Raw genomic sequence first — 21,090 nt, 5'->3', positions numbered from 1 at the left:
CTTGTTCATGAGGGCGCCTATCATAAACCTTCCATCTCCATGTGGAGAAAAAATCATCAATCGGGTTAAGGAAAGGAGAATATGGGGGTAAATACAGGGTGGTAAATTGTGCATGGGCCTGAAACCATGCTTGCACCATATGAGCATGGTGGAACCTGACATTATCCCACACAATGACATGGGTCACGCCATCAGCTCTATAGACCTGATCGAGCTCATCAAGGATGGTTACAAGGAGAGCTGCATTATATGATCCAATACAAGGTCTGTGTCCCACCACAGCATCTTCTGATATAGCCGCACACATGGTAATGTTGGCCCCACGTTGTCTAGGTACTTGGATGGGTGCCCGCTGGCCAATGAAATTCCGACCTCTCCTCCTTGTCTTGGCCAGGTTAAAGCCTGCCTCATCCAAATATATGAATTTGTGATGGTTATCATCAGCATCCAGCTCTATCACCCTCTAAAAATACATTTTGGGAAGAGATTTATTGATTACTGTACAATCTAGAACAGCCATCTTGAAACTGAACATACCTGAACATACTCAGTCCTCATTTGCTTCACTCTGTCTGCATTTCTTTCAAAAGACACACGGTATAGTTGTTTTAAAGACAACTGGTGTATTTTCAGCATGCGTGCAATAGTCAGCAAACTTATGGGTTCCACATTGTTAAACATGTCTTCATTGTCCAAGATATGGTGGTGAATTTCTGTAAGGCGAAAATCATTTCTGGTCCGAACCAAATCGACCACAGCCTGCTCTTGTTGCTCCATCCGAATTTTGCCAATGCCTCCCCTGTTTGGCCTTGTCTCAATTCTATAGGGAACATTACAGTAAGAAGACACTTGGTCACATCACCTACTCTGTGATACACATTGATATGCCGTCATTTGACAATTGAGAGTAGCATGATGTTTAGTGTATACTGACAATGAGAAAAAGAGCATGGCCCTAGAACATGAAGAAAAAGGTCATGGCCTTATATCCTAGAGAAAAAGATTCTGGCCCTAGATCCTGGAGAATAGGATCAACAAGGAAAATGGGGAGGAGACAGTAAACCCAATGGTTATAAGCAGATCCATTTAAACGATGTGTCTCAGAATGTCATGGGATAACCCATGGATCTGGAAAACATACACCAAGTTAATTTATTTGAATATTATTGGCCAGCTTTAGTCAAAATCCCTCTAGTCTATTTGGATAAGTCTTTACCAGCATTGCACAATGGCTATCTTTTTATTGCCACTTTTAGTCCACTTTTATGAAGCTCCCAGGCTATTGTGTCTTTCAAGTTAACCATGGAAGTCTGTAACTCTTTTAGTTGTCTCAGTTCTTTTGGGTCCCTCTTTGGTGCCCTCTTCCACGCCCTTTTGGCCCAGAGACTCAGGTTTTGAAGATGTCCTGTTCTAGAGAGATTCACATTTGCCATATTACCTCTATTTCTTAATAATTTCTTCTTGAGGGAAATTCAGTGTTGGGATGTTTGCAAACATTAAGTACTTAAAAGCACTTAAAATGGAACTGTGTAGAATCTTGCCTATAATGTTTACAAGACACGTACAGTAAATTACATTTTATCAATGTTTCAGTCTGGTTTTAGAAAAGAGCATGACACTAATACTGTAGCCGTTAAAGTTGTTAATGCCCTAATAGATGCCATATTTTGACTTGGGCATTGATAACCGACACATTACCCACATGCCATTGCGTCACAATATGACAGTATTCTATGAGATCATATAGCACATTTTGAAAGATATACCAAACTACGTCCCCCAGCACATCCCATAACACATCCCAGAACATGTACCAAACTATGTCCCATAGCACATCCCAAAATACATCCCAAAACATATACCAAAATACATCCCATAGCACATCCCAAAACATGTACCAAAATACGTCCCAAAACACATCCCAAAACATGTACCAAAATACGTCCCAAAATACATCCCAAAACACATCCCAAAACATGTACCAAAATACGTCCCATAGCACATCCCAAAATACATCCCACAACACATCCCAAAACATGTACCAAAATACGTCCCATAGCATATCCCAAAATACATCCCAAAACATATACCAAAATACGTCCCATAGCACATCCCAAAATACATCCCAAAACATATACCAAAATACGTCCCATAGCACATCCCAAAATACATCCCAATACATATACCAAAATATGTCCCATAGCACATCCCAAAATACATCCCAAAACATATACCAAAATACGTCCCATAGCACATACAGACACAGAACAGTGTTGTGAATGCTCTGAGGGTTCAGGACTGTGATAAGCCCTTTACACATACAGTCACTCCCGTCGCCCCTTGACATCTCTGTAGCATTACTGAGGTTCGACTGAAAGGCTTGGTTGTTGGTCTCCATACACTCTCGACCCCATGTGACCTCTGACATTTTCATGACAACGCGTAGGCTTTTAGTGGGAATGCAGTGTGTGGATCAATACTGTTGTTACAGAGTAACCTTTAGTAATTTCTTTACTGGTTTTATTGAGAACTCTTCAAAACTAAAGGTACAGCTGTTGTAGAGTAGGTCTGGATGGAACGAGATGTCAATGAGCAAGATGAGCATGTCCTCCACTAAGAGGATGTTGCCAGTGAGCTAGATGAGCAGGTCCTCCACAAAGAAGATGTTGTCACAAGGGAGATGAGCAGGTCCTCCACAAAGAGGATGTTGTCAACGAGCGAGATGAGCATGTCCTCCAAAAAGAGGATGTTATCAACAAGGTAAATGAGCAGCTCCTCCACAAAGAGGATGTGGTCAATGGGCAGGGGTGGACTTAGTGTTTTCATTGTGTTGGTGTATGAGACAGTGTAACACAGGTATGACAGAAATACATGAATAATTTCTGTGGTAGCCAGTTTGTAACAGCATATACACGTTTGGGCCAAGAAACCAGTTTTTATTGATTGTTCCCCGGCACTCTTGGTGTACATGAAAAGCTCTTAGTCATGATATATTGTCCATATTCTACACTCCCATGTGCCATATTACGTAAACATCCTTTAACTGTGACTAACTAAACCAATAATCAAAACCTTAAGAATGGCAAGACTTTCCCTTCATTAAAATACTTTGTTACTGATAAACACTGTGGCCTGTAGGTGTATTATCTGTTGCTTTGGTGCACATATACCACTGGAGCATTTCTTTCATCGCAAATTATTTTCTTTTTTCTCACCTTCATTACTTTTTGTGCAAATGTTTTTGCATGTACACCGATCAGCCATAACATTATGACCGCCTGCCTAATATTGTGTAGGTCCCCCTTTTGCCACCAAAACAGCCCAGATCCATCAAGGCATGGACTCCACTAGTCCTCTGAAGGTGTGCTGTGGTATCTGGTACCAAGACGTTATTAGCAGATCCTTTAAGTCCTGTAAGTTGCGTGATGGGGCCTCCATGGATCGGACCTGTTTGTCTAGTACATACCACAGATGCTCGATTGGTTTGAGATCTGGGGAATTTGCAGGCCGGCTTGCCCTCTTCCCATAGTGCATCCTGGTGCCATGAGTTCTCCAGGTAAGTGACACACACGCACCCAGGCGTCCACATGATGTAAAAGAAAACGTGATTCATCAGACCAGGCCACCTTCTTCCATTGCTCCATTGTCCAGTCCTGAAGCTCACGTGCCCATTGTAGGTGCTTTCAGCAGTGTACAGGTGTCAGCATGGGCACCCTGACTGGTCTGCGGCTACACAGCCCCGTACGCAACAAACAGCGATGCATTGTGTGTTCTGACACCTTTCTATCAGTACCAGCATGACCTTTTTCAGCAACTTGATCTACAGTAGCTTGTCTGTTGGATTGGACCACACAGGCCTGCCTTCACTCCTCACGTGCATCAATGAGCCTTGGTTGCCCATGATCCTGATGCCGGTTCACTGCTTTTCTTTCCTTGGACCACTTTTGATAGGTACTGACCACTGCAGACCGGGAACAACTCACAAGGGTTGCAGTTTTGGAGATGCTCTGACCCAGTCATCTAGTCATCACAATTTGACCCTTGTCAAAGACACTCAGATCCTTACACTTGCCCATTTTTCCTGCATTTTTATCAACTTTGAGGACAGAATGTTCAGTTGCTGCCTATAATATACAACCCACTGACAGGTGCCATGATAACGAGATTATCACTGTTATTCACTTCACCTGTCAGTGGTCATAATGCTGATCGGTGTATATACAGTATCTCACAAAAGTGAGTACACCCCTTTAAATTTTTGTAAATATTTGATTATATCTTTTCATGTGACAACACTGAAGAACTGACACTTTGCTATAATGTGTACAGCTGTGTATAAGAGTATAAGAGTGTACAGCTTGTACAACAGTGTATATTTGCCGTACCCTCAAAATAACACAACACACAGAGCCATTAATGTCTAAACCACTGGCAACGAAACTCAGCACTCATACTCCAGTAACTACATTATAGTAAGCCTGAAATAAAACAGTTTACGGTTATATTGCAACTGTTTCTGGTGGATTTTCAAAGTATGCATCCGTGCATGCATTTTGGGTCAGGATAGACAAACACATTTGCTGGCTACAACATAGGCTACAGTAGGTACGTTACAGTGAGCCTTAACTAAAACTGTATACGGTTATATTGCGACTGTTTCTGGCATGGAAAAGTTCATCTTCAGTCTTGTTCGCAATTGCTCAATTGTCATGATTATTCCTAAGAAGTAAGTAGATATCAGTAAGCCTATTACTGGCTGACACTAAGCTGTTCAAACAGCAATTGGCAAACGCTAACAGTTCATAGATGCTATTTGTGGTAGAGGTAAACTTAGTAAGAAACTTTAGTCAGTTTAACTGTATCAATATCATTCACAAATGGCCAATTAGCTGTTAAAACGGCCAGTGGCAAAAGAGGATTTGTTCATAGAGACAAGAGGCTATACTGCTTTGCGGACCTTTTTCATAATGTCGTCGGAATATATTTTTGTTATGTTCCGTTAAGAGCTGTTGTATTCAGTGGTAAACTGGTTGTATTTTAACCCTGAGCCTAACCTCCTATTTCCATGTAAAGGATTTTCTTGTCTGAAAAGCAGGTATCAATTGGCGCTTTGCATGATGTGGAGTTACGTAGATGTTTTGGAGGTATGTGGATGAAGTGTAGGTACACAGATGATGTGGACGTAGATGGATGATGTGGAGTTACACAGATGTTTTGGAGGTATGTGGATGAAGTGGAGGTACACAGATGATGTGGACGTAGATGGATGATGTGGAGTTACACAGATGTTTTGGAGGTATGTGGATGAAGTGGAGGTAGGTGGATGAAGTGGAGGTACACAGATGATGTGGACGTAGATGGATGATGTGGAGTTACACAGATGTTTTGGAGGTATGTGGATGAAGTGGAGGTAGGTGGATGAAGTGGAGGTACACAGATGATGTGGACGTAGAAGGATGATGTGGAGGTACACAGATGTTTTGGAGGTATGTGGATGAAGTGGAGGTACACAGATGAAGTGGATGTAGATGGATGATGTGGAGGTACACACATGATTTGGAGGTAAACGAATGTATAGGATGATGTGTAGGTATGGAGTTGTTGTGGATGTATGTGGATGATGTAGAGGTACACGGATGATCTAGATGTACGTGGATGATGTTGAGTTACACATGATGGATGTACATGGATGATTTGGATGTACGTGGATGTGTAGGATGATGTGGAGGTACACGGATGATGTGGATGTACATGGATGAGTAGGATGATGTGGAGGTACACGGATGATGTGGATGTATGTGGATGAGTAGGATGATGTGGAGGTACACGGATGATGTGGATGTATGTGGATGAGTAGGATGATGTGGAGGTACACGGATTATGTGGATGAGTAGGATGATGTGGAGGTACACGGATGATGTGGATGTATGTGGATATGTAAGATGATGTATAGGTATGGGGTTGATTTGGATGTATGTGGAAGATATGGTGGGTATGTGGATGATGTAGAAGTATGTGGTTGATTTGGAGGTATGCGGATGACGTGTGGGTGTGCAAATTATGTGTAGCTATGGGGATGATATGGTTGCAGGTATTCCCTTGCAACTACAGCTCCTCCTTCTCTTTCTTCTAAATTTGCATAACGATAACCTTGATGTGTGACACTCCTTAGAGAGAAACAGAACGCTAAGCTCGCTGCCGTCATAAATCGTATTGTTCCAAAGAAGGAAAACAAGAAGGGGACCTGTTCATGAGATTTACTTGGCAGTCTTTTCAGATCTCTTATAATCCACATGACTGAGTTCGGAGGCACAATGGCTCTGGCAGGGTTTGGGGTTTGATGTTGACAGACTACATTTTACTCAGATGTAAAACTACTGATGTTGACAACTACTCTAATAAAATTTAAAAGTACTTTATTTAAAAAAGGTTCTGAATTAAACCTTTTAAATTAAAACAATTACCTTGATAAATGGCTAATGAAAACAAATGCTATTAAAATACATTAAAAAGGAAAGAAAGAAAATGAATTAAATGTGCTGTAGATACCTTCTGGATATTTTTTATTATGTGATTTGTAGGAGTCTACTTGTGTTGTTTTTCAAATAATTTTCTTAGTCATAACACTTTCATTGGGTTTAAATTGAACCATTCTTAACAAGAGGAACCCTGCACTGCCTATGCATATGTAGTCACTGCCTATGCAAATGTAGTCACTGCCTATGCATATGTAGTCACTGCCTATGCAAATGTAGTCACTGCCTATGCAAATGTAGTCACTGCCTAAGCAAATGTAGTCACTGCCTATGCATATGTAGTCACTGCCTATGCAAATGTAGTCACTGCCTATGCAAATGTAGTCACTGCCTATGCAAATGTAGTCACTGCCTAAGCAAATGTAGTCACTGCCTAAGCAAATGTAGTCACTGTCTATGCAAATGTAGTCACTGCCTAAGCAAATGTAGTCACTGCCTATGCAAATGTAGTCACTGCCTATGCAAATGTAGGCACTGGCTATGCAAATGTAGGCACTGCCTAAGCAAATGATGTCATTGCGTATGTAAATGAGCCCATTATGTAGCTGCTAGATCTCGCCGCATTGAATGATAGATCTCCCTAACTTGTGTTTTTCTTCACAACTTCTATTTAAGATGTTAAAGACCAAATGATAATGTTATCAAAATATCAAAAGGCTAACATTTGATAATTTGAAATGGGAATTACCTTTAATAATATAAAAGGTAATGTAAAATGATAATACCAAAAGGTAAGTAAATAATCATATCAAAAAGAAAAGCTATTGGAATTCCAAAAGCTAATGATATGATAATATCAAAAGGTAATGCTATGATAATACCAAACTTTAATGATATGATAATACTTTTAATTATTCACAGAGTGATGTTACTTGCTTTCAAAGTTATAAAGCCTCATAAGAAAGATAAAGCAATTTCCAGAAGTCTGCAGGTAGTGGATTGTTTTGCTCTTCACTAGTAGACTCCGCCGAACTCACCAAAGTCTGTCAGATAATCAATAGGCTGAATGTGTATCTTTTTTTTTTTACTAAATTTTAAGACTATTTTTGGATATTGATTTCTGACTGGGCAAGTAGGTGGAGGTTCAACTTGTACCTATTAATCTGCTCATCATTATATAATGTAAGCCAAAATCAATATAGTGCAATTTGAAGTAGGCTAATGACTTCAGTTAGGTTATTTTATTTCATGCCATTTTAACAGATGCTATTATCGCACACACTGTAAGAATTAGGGTTAAGTCTCTTGCTCCAGGGCACAACATTTTGTTTAAACTGTTCAGTGATTCAAACCTGCAATGTTTCCGTTACTTGTCCACTGGTCTATTGACTTTACCCACTCTTCTCCAGCTTGATGTTAGGGTATTTCCTGGTTTATTGACTTTACCCACTCTACCCCAGTTTGATGTTAGGGTATTTCCTGGTCTATTGACTTTGACTATTGACTATTAACACCTGGCCTGCTGTAACTCTGGCCTGCAGTAAATCTTGCCTGCAGCACACTTGCCTGCAGTTAGTCTTGCCTGCAGCACACTTGCCTGCAGTAACTCTGGCCTGCAGTATGGAAGTCTCCATGCAGGATATATCAACCTGCTGACCGCTGAAGTTTGAGGGCAGGGTTTTAATGGGGTGGTCTCATTCATCCTGGTAATCATGTGGCCTCGATTTGAGAGCAGGGTTTTAATAGGGTGGTCTCCTTCATCCTGGTTATCATGAGGCCTTGGTTTGAAGGCAGGGTTTTAATAGGGTGAAACTTTTTGGAAAGCAGCAGAAGAAAGGGAGGGACACACTTTGACCTAACAAGGCAACAAAGTAAAATTTGGACAAAGAAATAATTGAAGAATTGGTCGGAAAAGCAGGTGAATGAGAGTATTTGTTATTGATGACATCCATCTCTGCAGATATATGCCCCTAAAACTGGACATGTCATAGATCTGAGTAGAACACTAGAGTGTGAAAATGTTACCTTTCATTGCCTGCAGTGATCCAAGTGAAGGACACAGCACACAACACCGTATTGAATCCAGACAGTTGCCCAAGTGAAGGACACAGCACACAACGCTGTATTGAATCCAGACAGTTGCCCAAGTGAAGGACACAGCACACAACGCCGTATTGAATCCAGACAGTTGCCCAAGTGAAGGACACAGCACACAACGCTGTATTGAATCCAGACAGTTGCCCAAGTGAAGGACACAGCACACAACGCCGTATTGAATCCAGACAGTTGCCCAAGTGAAGGACACAGCACACAACGCTGTATTGAATCCAGACAGTTGCCCAAGTGAAGGACACAGCACACAACGCCGTATTGAATCCAGACAGTTGCCCAAGTGAAGGACACAGCACACAACGCCGTATTGAATCCAGACAGTTGCCCTTGGAAGCAGGTGTTTGTACATAATGCATGTTAGATGATACAGAAATAGTGAACCTCCTCCTCAACCTTTTCCAGATTGTACACCTTGCCCATCTCTTCTTCCACCTTCTTTCCAGACAAGGGTTTATTTTTCTAGTGCGTGTGGGGAATAAAGCGATAAGATGCTTTGTGATAGCCATATGTGTAGGAAATAAGACAGTGGTGAGGTGGTCGCTGAGAGAGGGGTGCTTGAGCACAGAGTGACCCCTGTAGAGGATACTCCAAGTGAGCTTGTACAAGTCTAATACAAGCCTCCACTCAACCGCACAGCCCATTACAGCTACACCAAACATTTACTTGGCAGCCTCTGCTTTTGATAGCCTGCCGCATATTCAGCTTTGATCTTATATACTGAGAATGGGGCTCTAAATGGCTGAAGACGACATTGGCACAGTTCCCCCCTGAACTGTCCTGAGCTCTCAAGCTGTGTGTGCCCTAAGCCACTGGAGTCTGACCAATCAGGGGGTGCAATCAGTGCCCCTGACCAATGAGAAATTGGTATCTGTGCCTTAGCGAAAGTGGATGGTAATTACTTTGGAGGTTTAGAAGCTCAAGTTGGATCTGTGTTGCCTCACCTCTGTCCCTCCCCAGCTTCAACACACTTAATCAAACCTGCCTGGTTGCGTCTGGGCTCCCGTTACACCCCTGCGGTAAAGGATGGGAGAAGAGGAGGGGAAGGATGTTAGACAGACGGACAGCTGGATGGGCAGACAGAAAGGAAGGCCCACAGGAAGGACGACTGTTAGGCAACATAGACAGACGAACAAACGGACATGAGACGGACAGACAAGCAGGAATGCACACACAGTGAGAGAATAACACCCTGGATTGATGAGTCTCTGTGCCTCAGACAGAGTGGCAGAGTGGGAGCTGACTGCTCCAGCTGGGTGATTCATTTGTTAGGAGAGATTGCAGTTGGAAAAGTGTTAATGTAGCACAGATGCCAAGGGGGTGGCAACTTAGGAAAGGCACTGTTTAATATTAATGTTTGGTAGTTAGTGGTTCCACTGGGTTATTCTATTGAAGGAACAAACATCCTGCTGCAGTCATGCAGCTACTGTACAAACTACAGTATTGCCTCCCAGTGAACACTGGCCCTGCAATGAACACCAACCAAAGCCTCTTGTCTGTCAGGGGCAGACATTTTAAAGGGCAAGGTCAGCTTCCCCGTCGCTACCAGAGGGACCAGAGCATTGGTGGAGTCATTAGACATTCAGCTCCTTCAAACTGGCATTTAGATCCTCACGATGATGTTGACAGGCAACGTGTTACAGCCAAGGTTACTGAAGTAGTCAGATAGATTCAGCTAGATTTGGAATGAAGGGCAGTGTTCAGTTATGTGTTTGTTTGAATTGTCTTAGTGGTGTTTATTCAATGAATCGGATTCCTTTTAGTGGAATTGTCACACATTAGAACTGTGAAATGTTAATTGTGGTTAAAAATGTCTATGCAAGTTATCTTACTATACACCCTTTTATTAGGGTTTTTAAGTCAGTGAGTGTTTCTTGGAAAAGTGTCAATTTACATTTGCTGTATCTCGTTCTTCCCTGAGCCCTTCGGAACAGAAACTGTCATTGGAAACCCACCGAAGGAATAATAATGTCTAGTTTAATAAAGATTGGGATTTAAAGAGGCTTTGACTGGTTGATAGGTTTCAAGACACAGACCATATCATGTAATTGGTTGCTATGGATTGCCATAAAGAACAAAGCTCGCCAGCCAAAAAGGAGAGCTAGAATACGAAGTAATTACTTTTGGCTTAATAAATATGTGAAATTGGACCATAAATCAGCCAGCAACGATAGCACATGTAAATATTGGATGTTTACTTCAGTCTTTCTGTCACATCTAGTTTTGTTGTGTGGTGTAGACAAAAGCCAGAAAGCATTTCATTCTATTAATTCTCTAGCTGTGCAGAATGCTGTGATATGATATTAAATATACTGGAGCATAAATACTGCACATTCATTACATTTAGAAGGCTTATTTAGAGTTAGAAATGTGTGGAATGAGATTACATTTGAAAAGTGGTTCAGGTCAAGCATTGTAAAATGTACTGTAGACCACATGTACAGCCAGACCCTCCATCTCAGCAGAATACTTTTCCCTTGCCTTAAGCTGATGACTTCATTTCCATGCGAGAACAAAATGGTGTCCATCAGTCCATGTGTCTGTGTCTGTTGGGTCACAGTGGTCTGATCCATGTCCTGAAATATCTCGCTACAGATGGTCATTTGCCTTATCTGTGGGGGGTGTCATTAGTACAAACAGCTGTTTATCTGGATATGTGTGAATTTATTAAAGGGTCTGCGGATGAAGGCAATTAGGGGTTCAACAGGGGCAGGGTTTCTCATAGTACAGAAACACACACAGAAACACACGTTAGCGCTCATGGAAAATTCCTAATGCAAACTCCCATTCAATAAGACAGATAATAGTCATCAGGCTGTGAGGGTTTTGTCTCTTATTACAAATGTGCTGCTGGATGCCATCTGACTTTATGTTCTAATGGATATGGATATGAATGAGTGTCTGCGTGTGTGTGTGTGTGTGTAGATGACTCTTTAACATACAGATAAACAAACCAAGGTGCGGTGTCCCAGGCTATGATCTACAGAGACACTGACACTCCAATGATGCCCTAGAGACCTATTCAAAAGTAGTGCACTAAAGTGGAAATAGGGTGACATTGAGGACTCTTTCCCAGGCACTTAGATGTACTGCAGGCTAGGTGGCAATTAGGTTCTTTAAAAAACAATGGTTCTTTACTTTGTAAAAATGTGCCCTGCTTTCCTGTGGCCCTGTTTTGGTGGTGGCATAACAGCAGACTTACTAAATGGAGCTGCCAGCATAATGGCACTGTCTGAGTGAATGACAGTCATTACACATAAAACAGTCTTACAGATGCAACAGCATGTCAAATAGAAGACCTTAATATTTTACATGACATCACCAAGCAACACTCTCCTAAAAGTATCCAATCATCTGCAACATGAGACACTTAAATGAGTGTGGTGCTCCAGGGCCGGGAAGATTAAGGAGGTTTGGGGATGTTTGATGAGGGTTGATAAGATTTGGGGAGGGACAGATAAGGTTGAGGAGTGTTGATGAGGGTTGAGGAAGGTTTCTGAGTGTTAATCGGGGTTAGAGAGGTTTGGTGAGGGTTAGGGAGGGTTAAGCTGTTTTAGGGAGATTTGAGGAGGATTAGAGAGGGTTGCGGAGTGTTGAGGAAGGTTTCTGAGTGTTAATCAGAAGTGTTGAGGTTTAAGGAGGTTTAGGGAGGGTTAGGGAGGGTTGAGTAGGTTTAGGGAGTGTTGGGGTGTAAGGGAGGGTTGGGGGGGTTTAGGGAGGGTTGAGGAGGTTTAGGGAGGGTTGAGAGGGGTAAGGAAGGGTTGAGTAGGTTTAGGGAGGGTTAAGGAGGTTTAGGGAGGGTTGAGAGGGGTAAGGAAGGGTTGAGTAGGTTTAGGGAGGGTTGAGGAGGTTTAGGGAGGGTTGAGAGGGGTAAGGAAGGGTTGAGTAGGTTTAGGGAGGGTTGGGGGTGTAAGGGAGGGTTGAGGAGGTTTAGGGATGTTTGAGGAGTTTTAGGGAGGGTTGATGAGACAGTAAGATGGGAAGCCATTGGTGCATGCAGCTGGTGTGAGTAATGATCAGACCATTGAACTGCATGTTTTAGGCTTGTGATGTGTAGGAATCCTGTTAGCATCCTTACACACAATGCAACATATTTGGGGGTGTAATTCCAAAGGGGGAGTGTGTGTCTTTATGCATTGTTGTGTGTATCAAAATGTTCCCATTCATACTTCACGCTCTGTCTGTCTGTGTAACCAGCTGTGGGAGATGATATGCATTTAGCTGAGACACGGGTGAGGAATGGAGGCGGTTTTAGGTTCTTCTCTCCACTAAACCTGATCATCTCTCTTCCCTCCATTGTCTTGCTCTACAGGTGTAATGGGAGAATATGAACCTAAAATCGAGGTGCATTTTTCCCCGTCTGTATTAGCAGCTAATGGAGTCACCGTGAGACTGGAGTGTTTTGCCCTGGGGAAGTAAGTAACAGACAACGATTATCCTTCTCAATCCCTGGGTCTCTGTCTCAACTTTGCTATTTGTCTATTTGGTTTTCTCTGTCCCTCTTATTCTGCCCCCTCTTTCTATCCCCCCCTCTTTCTGTCTGTCTCTCTGTTCTTCTCTCTCCATTTTCCCTCTTGCTCTCTGTCTGTTATATTTCTCTCTTTGAGTTCTACTGTACTCACCCCTGATTATCCCCTTGCAAAAACATACAATTATATTTCACCTCAAGATCCATATTCTAAATTCATGAAAAAAAATATTGGTGTGATGGAACAATGTACATGTTGCCAAAGTAATTATTAAGATTGTATAAGGTAAAATCAGTGTATCAGGGAAACAATAATCAAAAATACATATTAGACAAATATACAGCTACGGAAAAAGTTAAGATACCACTGCACTTTTTTTTATCCTTTCTGAAAAAGTTGAAAAGGAAAGTTTTGAGTGAGGAACAAAAGCGTTCAATTTGTAGTGGTCTCTTATTTTTAACCCTTCTGTTCCTCACTCAAAACCTTCCTTTTTGACTTTTTTGGAAAGGAAAGAAAAATGTGCAGTGGTTTTTAATTTTTTCCAGAGCTGTATATCATTACACTGTCAAAACACATGCTAATTTGCAAGGTTTTCTACTACAAGACAGGTTTTCTACTACAAGGAGACAGGTTTCCACTACAGGGAGACAGGTTTCCACTACAGGGAGACAGGTTTCCACTACAGGGAGACAGGTTTCCACTACAGGGAGACAGGTTTCCACTACAGGGAGACAGGTTCCCACTACAGGGAGACAGGTTTCCACTACAGGGAGACAGGTTTCCACTACAAGGAGACAGGTTTCCACTACTAGGAGACAGGTTTCCACTACAGGGAAACAGGTTTCCACTACAGGGAGACAGGCTTCCCACTACAGGGAGACAGGCTTTCCACTGCAGGGAGACAGGCTTTCCACTGCAGGGAGACAGGTATTTTACTATAGGCAGACAGGTATTTTACTATAGGGAGACAGGTTTTTTACTACAGGGAGACAGGTTTTTTACTACAGGGAGACTGTTTTTTTACTATAGGGAGACAGGTTTTTTACTATGGGAGACTGGTTTTTTACTACAGGGAGACAGGTTTTTTATTACAGGGAGACTGTTTTTTTACTATAGGGAGACTGTTTTTTTACTATAGGGAGACAGGTTTTTTACTATAGGGAGACAGATTTTTTACTATAGGGAGACAGGTTTTTTACTACAGGAGACTGTTTTTTTACTATAGGGAGACAGGTTTTTTACTACAGGGAGACAGGTTTTTTACTATAGGGAGACAGGTTTTTTACTATAGGGAGACTGTTTTTTACTACAGGGAGACAGGTTTTTTACTATAGGGAGACAGGTGTTTCTGTGTCTACCCTACTGAATTGCAAGGCTAACTTCACCTGTACCATGACAAGGCTTTTCTTCATCCTATCCACTCAATGCAATATAGCAATGCTATCTGCTTGGTGGCTGTGTGTCCATGTGGGTCATGTTCTGTGTTGTGGTTTATTCTGATTGATTGGATGTTCTGGCCTTCAGTGTGTTTGTAGAATGGGTTTGTGAACTCAGCCCAAGGACCGGTTTGATGACTGGATTCTTATCTTTCCTCAACTATTGTGATTTTGAGCATGTATTTCTGGTGTTTCAAAAACAGAATTGCTCTTTTTTTCTGTTTTTATTATTTATGGATACTACCCTGCAACGACTGTTTGTGATGTGCAGTGTGGTTTTTGCACAAAACATACCTTTTGGAATTATGGCCAAAAAGTTCAACCTTGGTTTCATCAGACCATAACACATTTTCCACGTGCTTTTCGGGGACTTGATGTTTGTTTTTGAAAACTTCAGCTGGGCTTGGATGTTTTTCTTTGTAAGAAAAGTCTTCCGTCTTGCCACCCTACCCCATAGCCAATTCATATGAAGAATACAGGAGATTGTTGTCACATGCAGCACACAGCCAGTACTTGCCAGACATTCCTGCAGTTCTTTTAATGTTGCTGTAGGCCTCTTGGAAGCCTCCCTGACCAGTTTCCTTCTCGTCTTTTCATCAATTTTGGAGGGACGTCCAGTTATTGGTAATGTCTCTGTTGTACCATATTTTCTCCACTTGATGATGACTGTCTTCACTGTGTTCCATGGTATATCTAATGCTTTGGAAATTATTTTGTACCCTTCTCCTGACTGATATCTTTCAACAATGAGATCCCTCTCATGCTTTGGAAGCTCTCTGTGGACCATGGCTTTTGCTCTGAGATGCAACTAAGAAAATGTCAGGAAAATCCTACTAGAACAGCTGAACTTTATTTGTTATTAATCAGAGTCACTTTAAATGATGGCAGGTACAGTGGGGAGAACAAGTATTTCATACACTGCCGTATCACATTGTATGATTTTTAAGTAATTAATTTGCATTTTATTGCATGACCTAAGTATTTGATACATCAGAAAAGCAGAACTTCATATTTGGTACAGAAACCTTTGTTTACAATTACAAAGATCATAAGTTTCCTGTAGTTCTTGACTAGGTTTGAACAAACTGCAGCAGGGATTTTGGCCCACTCCTCCATACAGACCTTCTCTAGATCCTTCAGGTTTCGGGGCAGTCGCTGGGCAATACAGACTTTCAGCTCCCTTCAAAGACTTTCTATTGGGTTCAGGTCTGGAGACTGGCTAGGCCACTCCAAGACCTTGAGATGCTTCTTACGGAGCCACTCCTTAGTTGCCCTGGCTGTGTGTTTCGGGTCGTTGTCATGCTGGAAGACCCAGCCAAGACCCATCTTCAATGCTCTTACTGAGGGAAGGAGGTTATTGTCCAAGATCTCGTAATACATGGCCCCATCCATCCTCCCCTCAATACAGTGCAGTCGTCCTGTCCCCTTTGCAGAAAAGCATCCCCAAAGAATGATGTTTCCACCTCCATGCTTCACGGTTGGGATGGTGTTCTTGGGGTTGTACTCATCATTCTTTTTCCTCCAAACAAGGCAAGTGGAGTTTAGACCAAAAAGCTCTATTTTTGTCTCATCAGACCACATGACCTTCTCCCATTCCTCCTCTGGATCATCCAGATGGTCATTGGCAAACTTCAGACAGGCCTGCACATGCGCTGGCATGAGCAGGGGGACCTTGCGTGCGCTGCAGGATTTTAATCCATGACAGCGTAGTGTGTTACTAATGGTTTTCTTTGAGACTGTGGTCCCAGCTCTCTTCAGGTCATTGACCAGGTCCTGCCGTGTAGTTCTGGACTGATCCCTCACCTTCCTCATGATCACTGACACCCCAGGAGGTGAGATCTTGCATGGAGCCCCAGACCGAGGGAGATTGACCGTCATCTTGAACTTCTTCAATTCTCTAATAATTGCGCCAACTGTTGTTGCCTTCCCACCAAGCTGCTTGACTGTTGTCCTGTAGCCCATCCCAGCCTTGTGCAGGTCTACAATTTTATCCCTGATGTCCTTACACAGCTCTCTGGTCTTGGCCATTGTGGAGAGGTTGGAGTCTGTTTGATTGAGTGTGTGGACAGGTGTCTTTTATACAGGTAACAAGTTCAAACAGATGCAGTTAATTCAGGTAATGAGTGGAGAACAGGAGGGCTTCTTAAAGAAAAACGAACAGGTCTGTGAGAGCTGGAATTCTTACTGGTTGGTAGGTGATCAAATGCTTATGTCATGCAATAAAATGCAAATTAATTACTTAAAATTCATACAACGTGATTTTCTGGATTTTTGTTTTAGATTCTGTCAGACCTCTACATGCTTTGTAAGTAGGAAAACCTGCAAAATTGGCAGTGTATCAAATACTTGTTTTCCCCACTGTATGTAATGACTTCTATTTAACAGTTTGAATGTGATTGGTTAATTCTGAACACAGCCCCAGTTATAAGAGGGTGTGCACACTTATGCAACCAGGTTTTCGTAAGGTTTTTATTTTTCATTTTTCCCCTTCAAAGATTTCAGTTTGTTTTTCAATTGAATTGTTCACATTATAGGTCACATTAAAAGTGGAAAAGTTCTGACATGATTTATCTTTGTCTCATTGTTTTACATCACAAAAACCTGACATTTTAACAGGGGTGGGTAGACTTTTTAGATCCACTGTATTAGAATTTGAAAACAATGTAAGAACCAGGAAGTCCATACCACTAAGCTACTCTGTGAATGAATGTCCAGGCGGCTGACTCCACCAGTGTTCCATCCAGCTAGATGCCATGCTGGTACTTCTGGGAGCCAGAGTGGAAGTGGATACTGAGCCCTGGGGAGCCATACGTTGGGATAATGGAGAGTCGGAGCAGCCAGTAATGTGCTAGCAGGTTGCCTCTAAAATCTGTTATGCAGCTTGAAAGGCCAAGGTTAGGGATCTGAAAGATGGAACCGTCCCGGTCCAGCTAGACCGGACCGCCAGGAGGGACACACAGTGACATTTGTCAACACAGTGCAGGGACATAAAACCGCAGAGACGAGGACTACTTGTCTACGCTGCTGAAATCAGTGTCAAACCGCCCACAGAGGGTTTTCAGCACAGCGTGAGGAGCAGGGTGGTGGGAACTTTGCATGAATAAGATCAGGCTGATGTAGCTGTTGTCAGGGCTTTTTGTGTGTGACGATAATTATCATTCCGTAAGAGCTTCATGCAGCCCTAATGGATTCCGGTAGTAAAAGAGGAGTACTTTCAAAAGAAAAAGGAAAAAAAAAAGATGATGCACTTAAGGATAGTAAAGAGCAAAAGAAAGACAGACGGCCTAAACAATAAGAGAGTTGGTTGAAGTTGTTTCACCCCCTCCTTAATCTCCCGACGCAATGCTTGAAGGGATGTTTTGCATATTTATATTTCCAATCGTGATTCTGTATCATCCCTACTTCATATTGTTTATAATGATTATTGTCTTGAATAATGCATGACTGAGTCCCATCTAGAGTGCAAACAGCTTCTAATCCGACGTTACGACTAAAGGACCAGGGTAATTGTTTGCTTTCAAGGGGCTGCTGTCTGAGTCAAAGTCATTTACAGTTAATTATCTACATTAGAATAAGAAGTCATTATCTAAGTCTATAGACTTTGCGCTCATCCGCTTTACTTCGTTGCATTAAAACATATACGGGGGCTTTTCGAAGCTCGGCAGGCGTCTGACGGCCACCTGGGACCTGTGATGTTCGTCTGTCCCAATGTAGTGTGTTGTTTTGACAAGTTGTCTTATGTCAGAAAGCACGACAGCCACACTTATCTGTCTAATAGTACACAATCACAGGATTCCTCCAACACTAATTCATCAACAATATGCTGCTTTTATAACATAAAAAAGAACAATGATTACCTAGTATACCTTTCTATGTTCCTGAAGAAGACCAGTCTAAATATTTTTTTTGCTTCAAATGTGTCTTGAAGATGGATTGGGTAATTTTGCTACAATATCAGTAAAGATGCCCTGGAGAGTTGTGGTTTAGTTATTATATATAGATAATATTTTTAATAAAGTATATATGACATGTTACAAAAACAATTTATAACCAATCATACACATTCAGTTTTCGCAACACCTGCATCTTTGGGTCTTTGGCCAAGCACATATTGTGTTAGGACCACCATATATAAAATCAGAATCTATGGAAACAGAATCTATGAAATCTAAGACTTCATTACATTTTTGTGAAAATTATTAAATGTAATAACCTAGCTATCGAAATTATCATTATCGTTAATATTGTTAATGAAGTTAGCTACTCTATTCAATAAAATGTAAGCTGTTGTCACAAAGTGCTAGTATTGATACCAAGCCTAAAACTCCAGAGTGCAAGCAACGAGAAGAAATCTATGCAAAATGGCTAGAAAAAACTCCAAGGGATCCTAGGAAGAAACCTAGAGAGGAGCCAAACTCTGAGGGGTGGCCAGTGAATAATTACGAACAGACCCTAGACCCCCAGTGTACAAAGTATTGTAGTGTAAAAACTAGGGACTGGGGGGGGGGGCAGAGACACTGTGGCCCTGTCCAAACAAATCCCTGGATAGAGCCAACCAGGCCACTTTATCAAGCAGCACACCAAAGAGATACCAACCAACCACAACCCCCTGATAGAGGGCTGAGTATAGACAGGGGGTTGAGTGTATACAACAGAGTTTCCTCCCATTGCATGAGCATCAGGGACAGCATGGATCAACACAAATCAGCCAGTCACTTTGCCCTAGTGAAAGCATTGGATTGAGGAGAGTGGGAATGGAGAGGGAAGGCAGCCAGACAAAGACAGAAAGCACTGTGCCATTCACCTTCACACCCCTGGGCCAGACTACATTTAATCGTAGACCTACTGAAGAGATGTGTCTTCAGTAGAGTGGCATAGTCTATGAGAAAGCCCTGCCTCCAGCTATTTGTTTAGAAATGTCTAGGTCTGGTAAAGAACCCTTTGCCTGTGACCACAATGAATGTATAGTTATGTATGGCAGGACCAATTCAGATAGATGAGCTATTGCCATTTGTCATTTTGTTTTAACTGTGACCAGTCTACTGCTTGGGCGATGCTCAGTTTAGTCTACTAGTTTGGCAGCTCTGACGGTTGTCCTAGGTGTCTTGTCAACCGGACTCCAGTTCGTGAGTCATGTATGTTTCACTGCGACAGGCTTACAGTTCTCCAGATGGAGTCACACACTCACTGGACACAGCCATCTATCTTACCGTTGTGGGTTCCTCAGGGAACCATCAGTATGAACAGTTATCTTAACAAGTGTTTAACCACTGCAGGAGTCCAGCTGATGTCCAGTTGGGAGGAGTGGCCTCCAACCAGCTACTGTTCCCTAACTTTGCTCCCAGTTTGCTCTGGCATCCCATGAATACTGGGACAGGTTTCTGGGGTGCTTTTGTTACAACTGTCAGACCAGTGATCCTCCCTGACAAGGAAATTGTTGGCAAATTGCCTGGGCTCTAGCCAGGGCCTTAGAGACTCAGGGATGAGTGCCTGGCCTCTAGCCAGGGCCTTAGATACTCAGGGATGAGTGCCTGGCCTCTAGCCAGGGCTTTACAGACTCAGGGATGAGTGCCTGCCCTCTTGCCAGGGCCTTAGAGACTCAGGGATGAGTGCCTGGGCTCTAGCCAGGGCCGAGTGCCTGTCCTCTAGCCAGGGCCTTAGAGACTCAGGGATGAGTGCCTGGGCTCTAGCCAGGGCCTTAGAGACTCAGGGATGAGTGCCTGGGCTCTAGCCAGGGCCTTAGAGACTCAGGGATGAGTGCCTGGGCTCTAGCCAGGGCCTTAGAGACTCAGGGATGAGTGCCTGGGCTCTAGCCAGGGCCGAGTGCCTGTCCTCTAGCCAGGGCCCTAGAGACGCAGACCCTAGAGACGCAGACCCTAGAGACCCAGGGCCCTAGAGGCCCAGGGCCCTAGAGACCCAGGGATGAGCTGCTGCAAAGCACTTTCAGGACCTTTACCATCATGGTTCACCTCATTAACACGGCAACCATGCTGAAGTCCTACCTGCCACTGTTAATATCACATGGAGGGATCTTCTCAAGGAAGACACAGATGTATGAAGCGACTCCGTTTGTTCCAGACGGACATGGCATGTACCAACGGCTTTGGCTTCAGTGTGAACATCCCGCCACTATCTCTTCAAGTTTCAATTCTGATGCCCATTGCCATCCTTCAAGGGATCCCGGTCAGGTTGGTGAGAGATGGGTCGAGGAAGGAGACAGCTTCACTTCTGTGCAAGGATTACTTTGGTGCCTAGGCCAGGTGGGCGGTTTGTAAACTATTGAACTACTGGGTCGGTCCAATCCTCTTTGTAGGTACAGCTCCTCTAAAAATACTTTTTTGAAGTGGTGTCTCAGCACTGCCTGGTACACTGGTACACAGGAGATCACAGATCTGTAAATCCTAACCTGAACATATTCTGCTGCATGAATGAATACCATACTGGAAAGATCCAGTAGATCACATAACTGTGGTTACATATGTAACCTTTGATTAATGTCTTAACAGGGGAAGCTCGTTGATTCTTCTGCTTTTTTAGGCAGAGTTCCACAGACCTCTTGCTTGTTAGATTACACTTCAAGCCCCCTGTTGGATAATCGCT

At 42.7% G+C, this 21,090-nt stretch overlaps 1 protein-coding gene across 1 annotated transcript in view; it reads left to right on the top strand.

The window, feature by feature from the left end:
• Positions 1-21,090, top strand: part of cntn5 (contactin 5) — a 344,921-nt gene that overhangs the window by 210,179 nt on the left and 113,652 nt on the right. Inside the window, exon 8 of the mRNA XM_029121761.2 lies at positions 12,898-13,000. Within this exon, the coding sequence (XP_028977594.2) occupies positions 12,898-13,000 (103 nt within the window). The remainder of the gene's footprint in view (positions 1-12,897; positions 13,001-21,090) is intronic.

Source organism: Esox lucius, chromosome 1 (genome assembly GCF_011004845.1).
Source record: "Esox lucius isolate fEsoLuc1 chromosome 1, fEsoLuc1.pri, whole genome shotgun sequence".
In the NCBI taxonomy this organism is placed as follows: domain Eukaryota; kingdom Metazoa; phylum Chordata; class Actinopteri; order Esociformes; family Esocidae; genus Esox; species Esox lucius.
Note: the sequence above shows the minus strand (reverse complement) of the source record. Positions and strands in the feature narration are given on the sequence as shown.